The sequence below is a fragment of the Pinus tabuliformis genome, chromosome Q (genome assembly GCF_031772625.1).
Source record: "Pinus tabuliformis cultivar Carrire ecotype Pingquan chromosome Q, CPIR1, whole genome shotgun sequence".
In the NCBI taxonomy this organism is placed as follows: Eukaryota; Viridiplantae; Streptophyta; class Pinopsida; order Pinales; family Pinaceae; genus Pinus; species Pinus tabuliformis.
The window spans coordinates 42,764,824-42,781,580 of NC_142296.1; the positions used below are offsets into that span (position 1 = coordinate 42,764,824).

The following is a 16,757-nucleotide window of genomic DNA, read 5'->3' on the forward strand; positions in this document are numbered from 1 at the left end:
ATTATTGCAGAAGGCCAAACAAGAAGATAATAGAACTGTATCATACAACGTCTCCTTGCTGAGTTACATGGTGGCAAACTTAGCAAATTTAAGTAAACCATATTACCAACGTTTTGTGATATCTGAAGTACCTAAATGAATGGTATATACCAATGTGTGCAAATGCTTCCCTGAATCCCTCAAATGATAGAGTTCAGCCTTATTCATTCCCTCAGGCGTTCAGTCTTTCAATTTAATTTTGTTTTGCTTCGCTGAACTGATTGATTGAACTTGGTAGGAGCTTTGAAATGTTGTTTGAGGTTTGAATTCCAGAGAACCAAAAAGAGGAGAGAATAAACACAGGCATTGAAAATCCAGGAGGCCATGCCATTGCATCCCTCCCTCGTGAAATGCAATCTCAACATCCAAACAGACCCTGCAACCATTATGAAGGACTCAACCAATTGAAACATGGCTGCCAGATTTGGTCGATAGGCCGGACGCCAAAATTCCTAACTGCACACAATTGCCTTCATTAAGGTGCTGGTCAGAATCCCTAAAACCTGAAGAGATTGCGAGAATTCCAGCCAGGAAAAGCACACAAAAACCCTAATCAAGTGGTCGAAAATGTGAACAAAACCAACGGGCTCATCACTCAGAATTCTGATAAAAGTATTTATGAATTCACAGTATTTGGTGAGATAGAAGAGATATGACCAGAAGAATACTCGCCCAGTAGAACGAGTTCCGAGAGGAAAACAGAGCACCCACTCTGCAGAATTCATGGATTTCCTCCATATCCACCTCGTCTCCTTTATTTCCACAGTAGTTGCCACCAAGCAGCCCACAAAAATGGCGACTCGAATCACCAGAAGTGCCAAATTATAAATTGCTGGGATTGGGCCCAAAGGCAAGGGCCTCTTCTTAAATATGAGAAGAACGGATTTGAGGAAGAAAACAGAGAAGATATATGCAGAAACAGAGGCCAGCAAGAACAGCCATGATGATCCCCAAGCATTGTGATCCCATCTAAAATGGGCAATTATGGGATGCTCTGCTACCCAATATCTCAGATCCAATTTTACCAGAGGAGAAGAATAAGCTTTAATTCCCATGATCTAACATTAATTTCAGGCATTTGATTAGGGATTTGAAAATCCAGGCAGGGTTGTTATGGGGTATTGAAATGGGGATCCCTAGAAAATCAAAGTGAGAAACGTGCCAACTACATATTTGAAAATGAGGCACACAACAGAAGCTTCTTTCTATACTATCATGGCGGAGCAGACATGTGTGATTCACAAATGGTCGACCTCTATCTGTATTGGCAGCCAAGTCAAAGGTAATCATCCGCTATCTGCGAGTTTTTCAATCTCCCTCGCGCTATATTTCGCCGATAACAATCATGTCATGCATATCTGTAATATCTGTGAAATGTCAAATGCGGAATCTCGAGTTTTCTACCGAAGTTCCTGCAAATCCAGGCATCATTGTTTTGTCCACACGAGGCCAATGACTTTGGCCTAGTCAAAGAAGGTGGGAAATCTATCTGTCAAACTAATTGTGAAAACAACCATCTGCTAAGTTGTCAAGCCAGTGGTCTGCTAAGTTGTCAAGTCAGTGGTGAAGACAACCATCTCTGGTTGCTAACTATATAAATGCAGATTGACTCATCACCATTATTTAAGGAAAACCATGCCCCTGGAATAGCCTGCGGTTATTCAAGGAAAACCAAACCACCTGGAATAACTCACTGGTGGTGTGTAAGGGGACAGGCTTTCGCTCGTGCCAGATGCCTTTGACTCTTGAGCCATAAAACTATTTCCTTATATCCCAAAAAATGAACTCTTAGTCAAACAAAAATAATTTTAAAGCATACTCCAAAAACTCACCTAACAAATTCGATTATTTATAAATTTCATAATATTATAAAAATATGAACCCATCAAAATTGTAAAATATTTCAAAATCTCCAAACTCAATAACCTAACTTCCTCATAATTCTATAATTCTAAACTTAGATAACCTTACCCTACCAGCGTATTTGAAAATAATAAATTATAAATCAAAATTGATTTTAAATTCGAATTACATTATTTTAATAAATTACTATAAGATATATGTATATTAGAAAAATTATTATAAATCAAACTAAGCTATATATATTGGTTTATAGTCATATAAGTCAAACTAAGTTATAGTAATGATTTATATTTGCACTCATAGATGTTAGTTGTTTACATTCATTCCAATCAATTACTAGTTCTGATGATTTAAAATACATTATATGATTCTAACAGAAATTAAAAATTATGAATCTAACCGAACGATGGCAATGATCCATATTCACACTCATATATGTTAGTGACTCGCATTCAAACCCTATATCCACCAATATAGGTTAGTGATCCACATTCAAACCCTATCTCCCTTATGAATAGAAAATGATAAATTATAAGTTAATAAAGTTCGATGGTATTTATATATAACTTATATAATGCATTTATTGGGTTTATTTTCTTTTATAAATTTTAATGTGAAGTGACCAACATTGGACAGAAAAAAAAAAAAAAAAAAAATGTATAAATATGGATAACAATATACTCATGATATTCAAACATCGAGTTGAATAGATTTTTATGATCAATATAATCATGACATAAGGTTACATGGATTCTTATTTTTGGAAGAGTTTAAGAGTTTATTGATTTTTATTTTTGGAAGAGTTTAAGAGTTTTAAAGGGTTAGATAAATTTTTATTTTTTCAAGAGTTTAGGAGATAAATAAGGTTGTATAGTTAGTATTCCATGTCACTTAGTTTAATTATTGAATTTTGAAAGGTATGAACCAATTGTCACATTTGAATAAGGGTTATATTGTAGAAATTCTCGTTAGTTTAAATATAGTTAAATTAGAGTAAAAAATAAGACTTTCATTGAAGGTGATTGAGAGAAATGTAATCATAATAATGGACAAAGTATAAGATTTAATTATTGAACTTTGAAAGGTATGAACCAGTTGTCACATTTGAACATGGGTTACATTGTAGAAACTCTTGTTTAGTTTAAATATAGTTAAATTAGAGTAAAAAATGAAACTTTCATTGAAGGTGATTGAGAGAGATGTAACCATAATAATGGACAAAGTATAAGATTTAGTTTTAAATTTTATGTGTCTAAAGGCTTGAGTTTGATTGTATTAACCTTCAGTGAATCATCTTTTTTAAGTTCGTTGTTTCATAGCTAACATTCTTTTGACCAAATATTTTTACAAAATCACAAAGCTTTTGAAATGTAACAATCCTAATGTAAAATTATGACCCAGTTGAATTAAAACATTTTCATACTTGTATTTAATGTAGTAAAACCAAGTGTCTTGCATAACCACACAAATTTCTAAGTTGGAACATCCAGATGTTAGTTATAATATACCAATACACTCATCACATTATTTTTCATATTTTTTTGTAATTTAATTTATATAATTATAAAAATTAAAAAAACTTGAAACAATAATGACTTAAAAAACTTGAATCAAAATAACTACTTTTACCGTAAATTTCAAACAATAAAAATTAATTATAAAACAGGGAAAATAATAATAATGATACGTCAATGGGCATTTTGTAATTATCATCGTGAGTAATAATTAATCTCATTTTAAATTGTAATAACTAAATAAAGGGTAATTGTAATGAAATAGTCGAGGACTCTTTTTGTCAATGAATATTAATAATGAGGCAAGAATGATAATAATGATCGAGCAAATGGTGATACAACTATTTTTAGAAATACTAGAGAAAATGAAAAGACACATCATTTAAAGAACCATATAAGCAATAATACAATTGCAAGTCATTCAAATCGTGTCTATCTTTACTTTACAACATAAAATTAAATTTAGCTAACTAATCAAAATTGTATTGTTATTGCTTTTGTTTTTGTTTTAATTACTATGAGCATATCCACAACATCTTTATCGTCTTGTCTACTTATATAAGTAAACCCAACTGTGACTCCTAACACAATGTGATGGCACACAACTCTTTCAATACTAGAGACATCACTTTAAATTTGTGTCTTGTTACTATCATATGCATTAGTAGTCTAAGTATGCTTAAATCTGATGCAGGAGCATCCAACCAAGGGTGAACAATAGGGAGTGTTTGTCTCACAAGTTAACAGGTTCACAGGTCATTATACCTGAGTTGTTTTTTTCATTAATTTTATTTTCTTAGTTATTAGCAGTTGGGACACGACAGCAAGTTCTGTTTTATTTTTCTGTTAAGATGTTTTTTTAGAAGAAACAAAGAAAACAAAAACTCTGTTTTTTTTAATTAATTCCAAAATTTAGGAAAATAGGAAATTAACAGTTACTCACGGTAACTACCTGTAACTGTTGACAGTTTTGAAACTGTTCAACAAATCATACAAAAAGAGAAGAACGAAACATTGTAAAGGTTGATTTCCATCATAACATAAGAGTAATAGAAAATATACAAGTAACTTTTGAAAATCATCTGAATCCAATTTGCAACTAGATAAATTCCTTTTCTGTTCTAAGATAAATTGAGTGCATTTCCAAGCAGAAACAAGTATTGGCATATTAAAATCTTTTAACAGACATCGAGAATATCAGAGACAACAAGACCAAGAGCGTGGAGGTGTTGCTACAGTCACACGAAGAGAATAACCATCGAAGAGCCAACAAACCTCACAACAACTACCTATAGTTCCTGAAGAGCATCGAGCATACAACAAAGAAAACAGGCAGAGGGTTTCATAATAAGCATAACCAGATTTCCAGCTCGAAGACAGCATCAAAGACCAGGTACCACATGAATTAACACGCCCATTCTTTTCATTGCAAATATTGTTTGAAGGAACATTATAGAAGTCCTTTAAATTCATTTACAGTCTAAAATTAAGACCAGTTCATATTACAAATAGACAGAGTAACCTGGGTTCGAAACCCTGAACATACATTGACTTTAGAAACCCCAAATTAAAACAAACCAAGCGACCTGCCTATATTCTACGAGACCAAAATATGGACTGAGTGACTGACAGAGAGGTCGAAGCCTGAGACCAAGACTCAGCAATATCAACAGATGTCAAGCACGAGATACATGGAAAGACCCTACCCGATCTAACGAGTCGCAAGAGGAGCCGGAGCCACAGTTGCTCGCTCGACATCCATCTGCAACCACCGCACAAAAAAAATTAATAGCGGGAAGAAAGAAAATCTCAACCGAATGAAGAAAATAGGGTAAGGGTTTATCACTTACCAGAGGAAGGGTCGACAAATTGCAGGAGGAGAGGCCTCAACAGGCCGCGAACCAACAAGGAACCCTGCTCACAAGGAGCACCGACTGTCAGAACCGGTAGGAAAAGCATAGCAGACACTGAATCAATGAAGGAAAGCATACTTGAGTTAGCCACGCGCCGAGGTTGAGTACTGGGTCACCTCGTGGCCGCAACATGGATGCACAGTGACCAATGACAAGTTAAACAACGAAACCACTGAACCAGTAATCAAACAAAATACAATAACAGTGTTGCCAGATACATTCAAGGGGAAGCTACCCTTCACCGTGCCATATTAATTTCCGAGCAGAGTTGCAGAACGCCAATAGATAAGCCGAAAACCCTCAGACAAACCAGCAAACAAAACAACAAGCCATTGGCAGTGACAAAATACTAGTAGAGCTCCGCCACTGATCAAAGCTGTGGCCGAAGAAATCATGCAAAGCGCCATAGGGAAAACCAACAAATCCTGCAAGTGTAAACCAGAGAACACATCCCCCTCAGCGCAAAATGGAATGAAAATCAAAATGACAGAACAAGCGAGAAGTTAGGGTTTCAAGTGTAGCGTAAGGCGGGAGGACGGAACTGAGGTAGAGACAGGTGTCTCCCTCACAACCTGAACCGTATCAAAACATTAACCACAGCAAAATATCCAAACACCCTCGAAATTCACAAAAATCATTTCATTAATAATTTCATTTTATCAAATCTTTGTATTCGGTCAAAGGACAAGGGTTGGTCCCATCAAATTTGGTATTAGAGCAGGAACAATTAACTGATTTTCTTATAAAATTGAAGTTGGGAGAAGAGGTTGTTGCAGAGCTATTCGAAGAGTAGTAGATGAGGGATTGAGGGAAGAGATTAGGATCCTGAATGCCCGTTTGGAGGCAGTAGAAGCAGGAAGGAGAAGGGATCTGGAAGTAGGAGATGATAGTGAGGAAGAGGCTGTAGTTACAACAGATGGATCAGATGAAGAAGGACCTAAGATTAAATTGTTAAGGTCAGTTTTGTTTGCTAGCAGTGAGCCAAAACCTAAAATTCCAAACTATGATGGCAGTTTGTCCACAGAAGTGTTGTTGGATTGGATTAGTGAGCTGGACAAGTATTTTGAATGTGAGGAGGCCGACGAAGATAGGAGAGTTAAATTCGTTGCTACCAAGCTGAAAGGACACACAACCTTATGGTGGGACAGTGTCCAGGTAGAAAGGACAAGATTGAATAAGTTACCAATTAAAAAGTGGACCAGAATGGTCGCCAAGATGAAGGGAGGGCTTTTGCCCAAAGATTACCATATTGCTTTGCATCGACAGGTACAAAATTTGAAGTAGAGAGGAATGATGGTGGAATAATATACTAAAGAATTCTATCGGGTGAATTTGAGAGCTGGTTATACTAAAGACACCCCGGAAAAGATAGCAAGGTTTGTGAATGGCCTAAGGTTGGAGATATTGGATGAGATAAGTATTCTTTCTCCAAAAACCATAGAGGAAGCATACCAAAGTGCCTTAAAGGCAGAAGAAAAAATCACAAGGAAGCAGAATGCCAGGAGGGGACGAGGAACTGGCAGAGGGAAAGGGCAATCCTTTGGCAAAGGAAGAGTTGTCAACAACAATGAAGAGGGAAACAGTTCCAAAACTTCAGGAGTAGCAGAAAAGGAAGGCAGCACTAGGGGAGGAAGGCCATACCTGAGAGGCAGGGGAAATGGCAGAGGCAGAGGAGATGCCTACCAGTGCTACAAGTTCCACAAGTGGGGACACAAATCCTTTGAGTGTACTGAAGGAGAACAGGCTCGTAAAAGAGGATCATATGTTGCTCAGACAGAAAAAGCAGAGGCACTGCCTCAGGAGGTAGAAAATGCACCAGAGACAGGAAAGGACTTAGTCTTGAATAAGGTATTGTTGAAACGAGAAAAAGAAACAGTTGAACAAACCCAAAGGAAGGCATTATTCCGGACTGTGTGCAAGTCACATGGAAAATGTTGCAAGTTGATTATAGATAGTGGAAGCAATGATAATCTGGTTGCAACAGAGATGGTGGAGAAATTGGGTCTAAAATTACTGAAGCATCCAACCCCCTATAAGGTGTCGTGGTTACAGAAGGGTCACCAACTGCTAGTTGATGAGCAGTGTGAGGTGGAATTCCATATTGGCAAATATAGGGACAAGTTATTTGTGACATCATGCCCATGGATGTGTGTCATATTCTACTAGGTAGACCGTGGCAGTATGACCGAAAAGTTGTTCATGATGGGAAGACAAACTATTACAAGTTTGTTAAGGATGGGATTAAGCATATGCTAGTGCCCATCAAGGAGGAGGAAACAATAGAAACTAGTGGAACAAAAGTACTATTGGTGGGTGGAAAACAATTTTTAAAGCAAATTGAAGATGATGAAGTGAAATATGTTGTTGTAAGGAGACCAAGAACAGTGTTGTTGCACACTGAAATTTCTAATTTACCTGCAGAAATCCAGGAAATGTTGTAGGAACTGTCGGAATTGCACATGGGCTTCAACCCATGTGCAGTTCCGACAGTTCTTGCTCCCAAGAAAGGAGGCGAATGGCGGATGTGCACGGATTCGCGAGCAATAAACAAGATTACGATCAGGTACAGGTTTCCATTGCCACGAATGGACGATATGATGGACTGTTTGAGCGGGGCAGCATATTTTTCGAAGATAGATTTGAAGAGTGGATACCACCAGATTAGAATCTGGGAAGGGGATGAATGGAAAACAGCTTTCAAGACTAATGAAGGGCTGTATGAATGGTTGGTGATGCCATTTGGGTTAAGTAATGCACCTAGTACTTTTATGTGCCTAATGAACGAAATGTTGAAGGAGTTCATTAGGAAATTTGTGATTGTGTATCTTGACGATATATTGATTTTCAGCAAAACCAGGGAGGAGCATTTTTGACATGTTCGATATGTTTTGGAGAAATTGCAGCAAAACAAGTTGCTGATAAATCTGAAGAAATGCACTTTCTTTCAGAAGGAGTTGGTCTATTTGGGTTTCGTGATTGCAGAGAATGAGCTGAAAATGGACCTAGAAAAAGTTGCAGCTATACTTAGCTGGCCATCCCCTAAGAGTCTGTTCGAAGTTTGAAGTTTTCATGGGTTGGCAAGTTTTTATTGATAGTTTATAAGGGACTTTAGTGGAATCTGCGCACTTATGTTGGATACAATCAAGAAGGCAAGTCAACCTTTTCAGTGGACTGAAGCTGTGGAAAAGAGCTTCTAGATATTGAAAAAGAAGATCATTGAGAGGCCAATTTTGAGACTACCTGACTTCAACAAACTTTTTCAAGTTCATTATGATGCCAGTGGTACAGCCATTGGGGCCGTGCTCAGCTAGGAAGACAAACCTGTTTCTTATTTCAGTGAAAAGTTGAATGAAAGCAGGCAGAAGTACTCGTCTTATGTCAAGGAGTTCTATGCTGTCATCCAAGCATTGAAGCATTGGAGACACTATTTGTTGGGTAATGAGTTTGTTCTATTTTCTGATAATTCTGCATTGCAATACGTTATGCAGCAGCACAAGCTGAACCACAAGCATGCAAAGTGGGTTGAATACTTGCAGAGTTACAAGTTTTTGTTGAAACATATTAGTGGACAGGCCAACAAGGTAGCAGATGCATTGAGTAGGAGGGTTTTGCTCTTGCAGGAGAGCATGATACAAGTGTTGGGTTTTGAACACCTGAAAGACTTGTATCAAACAGATGCAGATTTTAAGGAGGCTTATGAAGCCTGCCAAAACCCTTTGATGAGGAATAATAGTCCATGGTTGGACTATAACCTACAAGAGAAGCTATTGTTTAAGGGAGGACAATTGTGTATTCCTGACTGTTCGATGAGGGAGAACATCATCCGGGAGAAACACAGTGGAGGTCTTGCCGGACATTTCAGCATTGATAAGACCTTAGATCAGCTCAGTCACTTTTATTATTGGTCGAGGATGCGAAGGGATGTGCAGCGATTTGTAACCAGGTGTAAAGTGTGTCAGTTGGCAAAAGGACACAGTCAAAATACGGGACTCTACACACCACTACCTATTCTAGGTAGACCATGGGACTCAGTCAGCTTGGACTTTGTCTTGGGTTTGCCAAGAACACAGCATAGTCATGACTCTGTGATGGTGGTAGTGGATCGGTTCTCAAAAATGGCACACTTTATTCCTTGCAGGGAAACTAATGATGCCACTCACATAGCACACTTGTTTTTCACAGAGATTGTTAGGTTGCACGGCTTACCTAAGTCCATTGTCTCTGACAGGGATGTGAAATTCACAGGACATTTCTGGCGCACCCCATGGAAGAAGTTGGACACACAGTTGAACTTCAGCTCCGCTTATCACCCACAGACGAATGGACAAACGAAGGTGGTGAACAAAAGTTTAGGAAACTTGTTGAGGAGTCTAGTGGGGGAAATTCATGTATGTGGGATCATGTACTTTCTCAAGCAGAATTCGCTTACAACGATTCACCAAACCGAAGCACAGGAAGCAGTCCTTTTCAGATTGTGTACGAAATGCATCCCCGAGGAGTGCATGAACTGTGGGATTTGGGACAACTAGAGAAAAGAAGTGCTAATGGGGAAGACTTTGCAAGAGCATTTAACGACCTACATGAGAAGGTGAAGATGAAATTACAAGACATCAGTCAGAGGTACAAACAAAAAGCTAATTTGAAATGATGTGAGGTACAATTTAATGTGGGGGATCAGGTCCTAGCACACCTGTGCAAGGAACAATTTCCTAGGGGTGAATATAATAAGCTGAAATTAAAAAAAAATGGACCTTGTAAGATTTTGTGTAAGTTTTTTGCAGATGCCTATGAACCGCAATTGCCTCCAGGTATAGGAATATCGCCCATTTTTAATGTGGTAGATTTATTCCCATACACTACTAATCTGGAAGAGGAAAGTTCGGCACAGCCAAAGCGGGACACCCAGGAGAAGAGTAGTTCATGGATGAGACAAATGCCTTCAACTGAGCCGCTCGAAATCAAGGGAATCCTCGACACACTAGTGGCCAGGCGGACATGGAAAAAGGAGTACCTACAGTACCTCCTCAAGTGGAAGAACCACCCTATAGAGGACAGTTCGTGGCTTGATGCGAGGCAGATACAACGTGTAGGGTACTCTATCAAGGAGCTCATGGACTAGAGCCATGACTTTTTGTTACCCCGGAGCCTGATGCAGGAGCATCCAACTAGGGGTGAACAAGAGGGAGTGTTTGTCTCACAAGTTAACAGGTTCACAGGGCATTATACCTGAGTTGTTTTTTTCATTTATTTTATTTTCTTAGTTATTAGCAGTTGGGACACGACAACAAGTTCTGTTTTATTTTATGTTAAGATGTTTTTTTTAGAAGAAACAAAGAAAACAAAAACTCTGTTTTTTTTAATTAATTCTAGAATTTAGGAAAATAGGAAATTAACAGTTACTCATGGTAACTACATGTAACTATTGACAGTTTTAAAACTGTTCAACAAATCATACAAAAAGAGAAGAACGAAACATTGTAAAGGTTGATTTCCATCATAACAAAAGAGTAATAGAAAATATACAAGTAACTTTCGAAAATCATCTGAATCCAATTCGCATCTAGATAAATTCCTTTTCTATTCTAAGATAAATTGAGTGCATTTCCAAGCAGAAACAAGTATTGGCAGATTAAAATATTTTAACAGACATCGAGAATATCAGAGACAGCGAGACCGAGAGCGTGGAGGTGTTGCTACAGTCACATGGAGAGAATAACTGTCGAAGAGCCAACAAACCTCACAACAACTACCTACAATTCATGAAGAGCATCGAGTGTACAACAAAGAAAACAGGCAGAGGGTTTCATAATAAGCATAACCAGATTTCCAGCACGAAGGCAACATCAATGACTAGGTACCACATGAATTAACACGCCCATTCTTTTCATTGCAAATATTGTTTGAAGGAAAAATTACAAAACTCCTTGAAATTCATTTACAGTCTAAAATTAAGACCAGTTCATATCACAAATAAACAGAGTAACTTGGGTTCGAAACCCTAAACATACATTGACTTTAGAAACCCCAAATTAAAACGAACCAAGTGACCTGCCTGTATTCTACAAGATCAAAATATGGACTAAGTGACTGACAGAGAGGCCGAAACCTGAGACCAAGACTCAGTGGTATCAATAGATGTCAAGCACGAGATACATGGAAAGACACTACCTGGTCTAACGAGTTGCAAGAGGAGCCGAAGTCATAGTTTCTCGCTCACCATCCATCTGCAACCACCGCACACAGAAAATCAATAGCGGGAAGCAAGAAAATCTCAATCAAATGAAGAAAATAGGGTAAGGGTTTGTCACTTACCAGAGGAAGGGTCGACAAATTGCAGGAGGAGAGGCCTCAATAGGCCGTGAACCGGTAAGGAACCCTGCTCACAAGGAGCACCGACTGTCAGAACCGGCAGGAAAATCATAGCAGACACTGAATCAACGAAGGAAAGCATACGTGAGTTAGCCACGCGTCGAGGTCAATCACTAGGTCACCTCGTGGCCGCAACCTGGATGCACAGTGACCAGTGACAAGTTAAAAAACGAAACCACCGAACCAGAAATCAAACAAAATACAATAAAAATGTTGTTAGATACATTCAAGGGGAAGCCACCCTTCACCGTGCCATAGTAATTTCCAAGCAGAGTTGCAAAATGCCAAGAGACAAGCCCAAAACCCTCAGACAGACCAGTAAACAAAACAACAAGCCATTGGCAGTGACAAAATACTAGCAGAGCTCCGCCACTGAGCAAAGTTGTGGCCGAAGAAACCAAGCAGAGCGCCACAGAGAAAACCAACGAATCTCGCAAGTGTAAACCAAAGAGCAGACCCCCCTCAGCGCAAAATGGAATGAAAGTCGAAATGACAGAACAAGCAAGTTAGGGTTTCAAGCGCAGCGTAAGGCGGGAGGACGGAACCGAGGTAGAGACAGGTGTCTGCCTCACAGCCTGAACCGTATCAAAACATTAACCACAACAAAATATCCAAACACCGTCGAAATCCACAAAAATCATTTCATTAATAATTTCATTTAATCAAATCTTTGTATTCGAACAAAGGACGAGGGCCGGTCCCATCAAAATCAAGTTATTGTCACTTTTTGTTTCTACCTTGTTAGTGTTACTAGATAATGATAATCCAGATTTGTTATATATATATATATATATATATATATATATATATATATATAATGTACTGAAAATACTATTAATTCACTTTTAAGCCAAAAGAACAATAATAAATCCATTTAAATCTAATAAAAAGCTAGAGGCTCCAAAATATGCACTCAAACAAAATCAAGCAAGATATCCATTAAATTAATAGTTACTTTCAAAAGAATAAAATAAATGAGAACATCTAAGCTTCTTTAGAAGAAAAAAAAATTACATTACATAAAAAAATTATATCTTAGTTATATAGAATATCATTTTTTATAGATAAATCGCTAAATTATGTCAATCCATCACCAAATTAAATAATGCAAAAAACAAAAGCAAGAATCAAACCCATTTTCAGCTTAAAAATAGTTCCAAACCTATTTCACGTACAAATAATTCAAAAAAACACTAAAATTCCATACTAACATTTCTAATAATTTAGAGCATTATGTAAAAAAACTGCAATGGACTTGTAAAAACTATCCCACAATCAAATATAAAGCTAATTTTTGCATATAAATATAAAGTTAATTTTTGCATAGGTAAAAAGTGGAATGCTAGTAAATTGGAGATAAATTGGCTATCCTTACTTTTTAGATTATCTGGCTCTCAATTTTCTGGAAAGAAAAAACACAAATACTTCATAAATAAAATTAGAAAACTAAAAAACCTCTTTGTTTAAGGAGTTGATTATTAGGCAAAATTCATATAGATTTGAATTAAACTTTATATCAATGAACACACTTACACAATGCAAATATCGACTAACGCATTGTAGTGGTCAACATTACAAAGAGTGTGAGATAAGACAAATCAAATGCATTGTCACGATTTACACATAAATTGGATGTGTTTGTTAAATGAGCAAACATAAATTGCATGTGTTTGTTAAATGACCAATAATGAGGCAAGAAGCTTGTCATTGGCTATACAAAATCCCAATAAAATCTATAATTAAGGTTAATGTTACTATCTTCAAAATTAATATTTTGATCGATAATTGTGTTGGATATTTCCTCAAAGATTAGCATCTTGTAAAAATTTTCTAAACCATTTTTAGAAAATTACACGATTAAAAATGTTGATTTTAAATATTAAACTGATAATATGTTAAACACTAACTAATAGATAATGGAAACTTTTATTATATCTATGGTGTTAACAAGACTATATAGCTTAATATGTTAAACACTAACTAATAGATATTGGAAATTTTTATTATATCTATGGTGTTAACAAGACTATATAGCTAAATATTTACCGTAGAGTTAAAATTTGGAAGTGCATGGATAGTACATGAGAACAATATGCAACCAAACTCATAATATAAGGGTGTCAAAATCATATCTGTCATTCGTTGAGAGTGGAGACAATGATAAAATCGGCCTGGTCACATCACATAAAGGTGGGTGGTCATGATTTGAAAATGGGGCACTAAAGGCTTCTTGTGAGCTTACAAGAACCTCTCCCACTTCCAAAGCTTATATATTCCCAAGACCTTATGATTAACCAATTGCGGAATTAAAAAGTGCTTGAAAATAGGTGTATGCTTGTGTTTGTCTTTAAACTGTTTATGTGCCTTAAGTTTATTTGCTTGAATTGATATAAAACATATAACAGTAAATAAAGCAGCAAATACAATGCAGCAACAAGCAATCACACATAACAACAATATAATATGGAGTTCACCCAAAACTCTTGGGCTACGTCTCCTTGAGCTCTAGTCAACTCGACTAGGCTCTCTGGGATTATGGCAAAGTCCTTTTACAAGCTCCATGCTCAACTCCACTGGTTTACATTGAACACAATGGGCTTAGAACACCATCTTATCCTTGGCTCTGAAGCTCTCCAGCTTTCTGGCTTTGGCTCTGGCTCTGGCTCTTCGGATCTGGCTTCTTTGAGTTCTCTCTCTTGGCCTCTATGTGCCTCTGTAGTTTTCTTGACCTCCAAGCGACTCTTAGCAACCTTCCAGCAACCTTTTTCAGTCCTCCAGCTCCCTCAGTATCCTTCAGCTCCCTTTCCGCCACCTTCAGCTCTCGTGCTCTCTGTTTTTTTATCATGCATCAGTTATAGTCCTCCATCATTGAAGAACCTGACTGTTTCCTCACAAGAATCCATTTACAAATGGAAAAGAACAAGTGGGCAGGAAAACTCGGTCATTTTGCCTTCCTTTGGCCATGTCAGCCAAATAACGGAAATACACAGGAAACACACGCAAAACACCTCATGGTCCTTTAGCCCGGACTTCAAAAATTATGGAATCAGCTTTGTAAACCTATAAGGTCTGTCCAAATGTCGCTTATCGCTATCGCTTAGGTGGGAGGTCTAAAAACCTCAATACACAGGAAATACAAAGAAATCCTGAATTCCTGGATTTCAAAATCTATGAAATCAGGCCTATAATCCCTTTCAGGTCTGCCATCCATTGCAATATTGCAATCGCATTGTTGCATGGCAAAATGGCCAAAAACCCATTTACACGGGAAATGCATTGAAAATCTGAATTTCTGGATTTCAAATATTATGCAATCGGGCTTATAATTCCCATCGGGTCTGGCCCTTAATCGCTTCTTGCAATCGCAATCATATCGACCCTAGCATCGGGGATCACTGATTAAATATGGATCGTCCATTCCTTTCCCGATCCGATGGCTGATATCGCACGTCGCATATCGCTATCGCATTGGCCCGGGGGTCTTCCCTTTGGTCATGTTGATCGTCGATTCGCCGATCAGATCCTAACCGTTGATCTGCTACTGCTAACTGACGGCTGACAAAACATTTCGGGCGCATAACTTACGCGGGGTTTAACTCCCTGAAAGAGCAGTTTCCTCTCTCCTCTGTCGTGCCATGTGTTAGTTAATGTATGGAATCGGGCGGAGCCCGTCCAATACCGCTTACCGCTTGAGGACCGCCTGAAATACCGCTTATTGCCCGTTTTCTTTCGGAACTCAAAAGGTTCTCTGTTTAATTTATAAATCCGTCGAGTCTGCCGAAGGCCTTTGCACTTGTTTTAAGTCCTTTCCCTTTGTTTATTGCGATGCGATAAAATAATGCGATGTGATGGGTTTTAAGGGTTTTTATGTTAAAAAACACATTTTTCCCTTAAGTCCCATTTATATAAGAATTTGCCTCCTTTTCAAAGGACAAAGGCAAACTTCTTTTTGCGATAACTTCTTCATCCGAAGTCCATTTTAGCCCATTCAAGTTGTAGTAGATTCAGAATGAAAAGATCTACTAAATGGGGCTATTTCCAAGAGCATCCTTGGATTTTCATTTTCCTCTGTGAGGAACACTTTAGACTTAGAAGTATATCCAAGATCCATTTTGGATCACGCCTTCCCACTAAAGAACTTTTGGTCTCCAAAACACTGACATACTGATTTGAACAGTAAATGAGAGTAACATTACCCTCTTCTTTCAGCCTCCATACACTTGCCTTGCATAGTGCCTTTGAACCAAAGCCTTTGACCACTCTCCTTCCTGGATGTGTTGGTCCTCTTAGGGAAGAACTATTTTCCTCCTTGACTTCATGCAGAACTCCTGCTGAGATGGTCACAGAAGGTAGTTTTAACTTCTCTTCCCTGATCATTGATCCAAGGTGGCTCAGACCAATGTGAAGTACATCTGCTCCACAAAATTTCCATTTGTACCTGTTTTAAAAGCTGTCAACAAGAACTGTTAACAACAACAGAAATACAGACAACAACTGGATGGACTAAACTCTTGCTTCAACAAAAGAAACATATTTCACATCTTGTGAACACCTCCATGTCTTACATCTGCATACAAATGATGGACTAGATAACAAGCCCACAAAACATGCCTTTAAAACAAATGACCCTTCAAGTCAAGCATGTAGAAAAAGACCATTAGGACTCTTTTTCAAAAGATGAAACACTTCATCATTATCTCCATCTTGGAGACCAAGTTAACTTCTCCCAAGTCAACATTGCATCACATGCATGTCAAAGCAATCAACCCTTCAATTTAATTACACATACATGTTCAAATACAAGGAAATCATCAACATCCCTGTGTTCATGCATATCATGCTCATGCATGCATTTCATCTTTCAACTTTCGCTTAAGCACACTGTACTTTCGAAGCTGAAATGAAATATAATGTTGCAGCAACAAAGTGAGTCTCCTACTCAACTTCTCCATTCACCTTCTTGGTAAAATCCTGCAACTTGCATTCCATTAACAAAGAAATGCAAATAGATGCAAAAAGACATGCAATCTTAATTGGATAAGAACTCTAACCATTTCTC

The 16,757-nt window shown here is 37.7% G+C and overlaps 1 protein-coding gene across 1 annotated transcript; it reads right to left on the reverse strand.

Moving 5' to 3' along the window:
* Nucleotides 1–491: 491 nt before the first annotated feature.
* LOC149218195 (fatty acid elongase 3-like) lies at nt 492–1,094 on the reverse strand. The gene has a single exon (XM_089386505.1). It carries the CDS (start codon nt 1,092–1,094, stop codon nt 492–494), a length of 603 nt encoding a protein of 200 aa, XP_089242631.1.
* Nucleotides 1,095–16,757: the final 15,663 nt, after the last annotated feature.

Bases quoted from the DNA above. Each gene is read 5' to 3' on its own strand.
- LOC149218195 (XM_089386505.1), bottom strand. From the start codon at position 1,094: ATGGGAATTAAAGCTTATTCTTCTCCTCTGGTAAAATTGGATCTGAGA.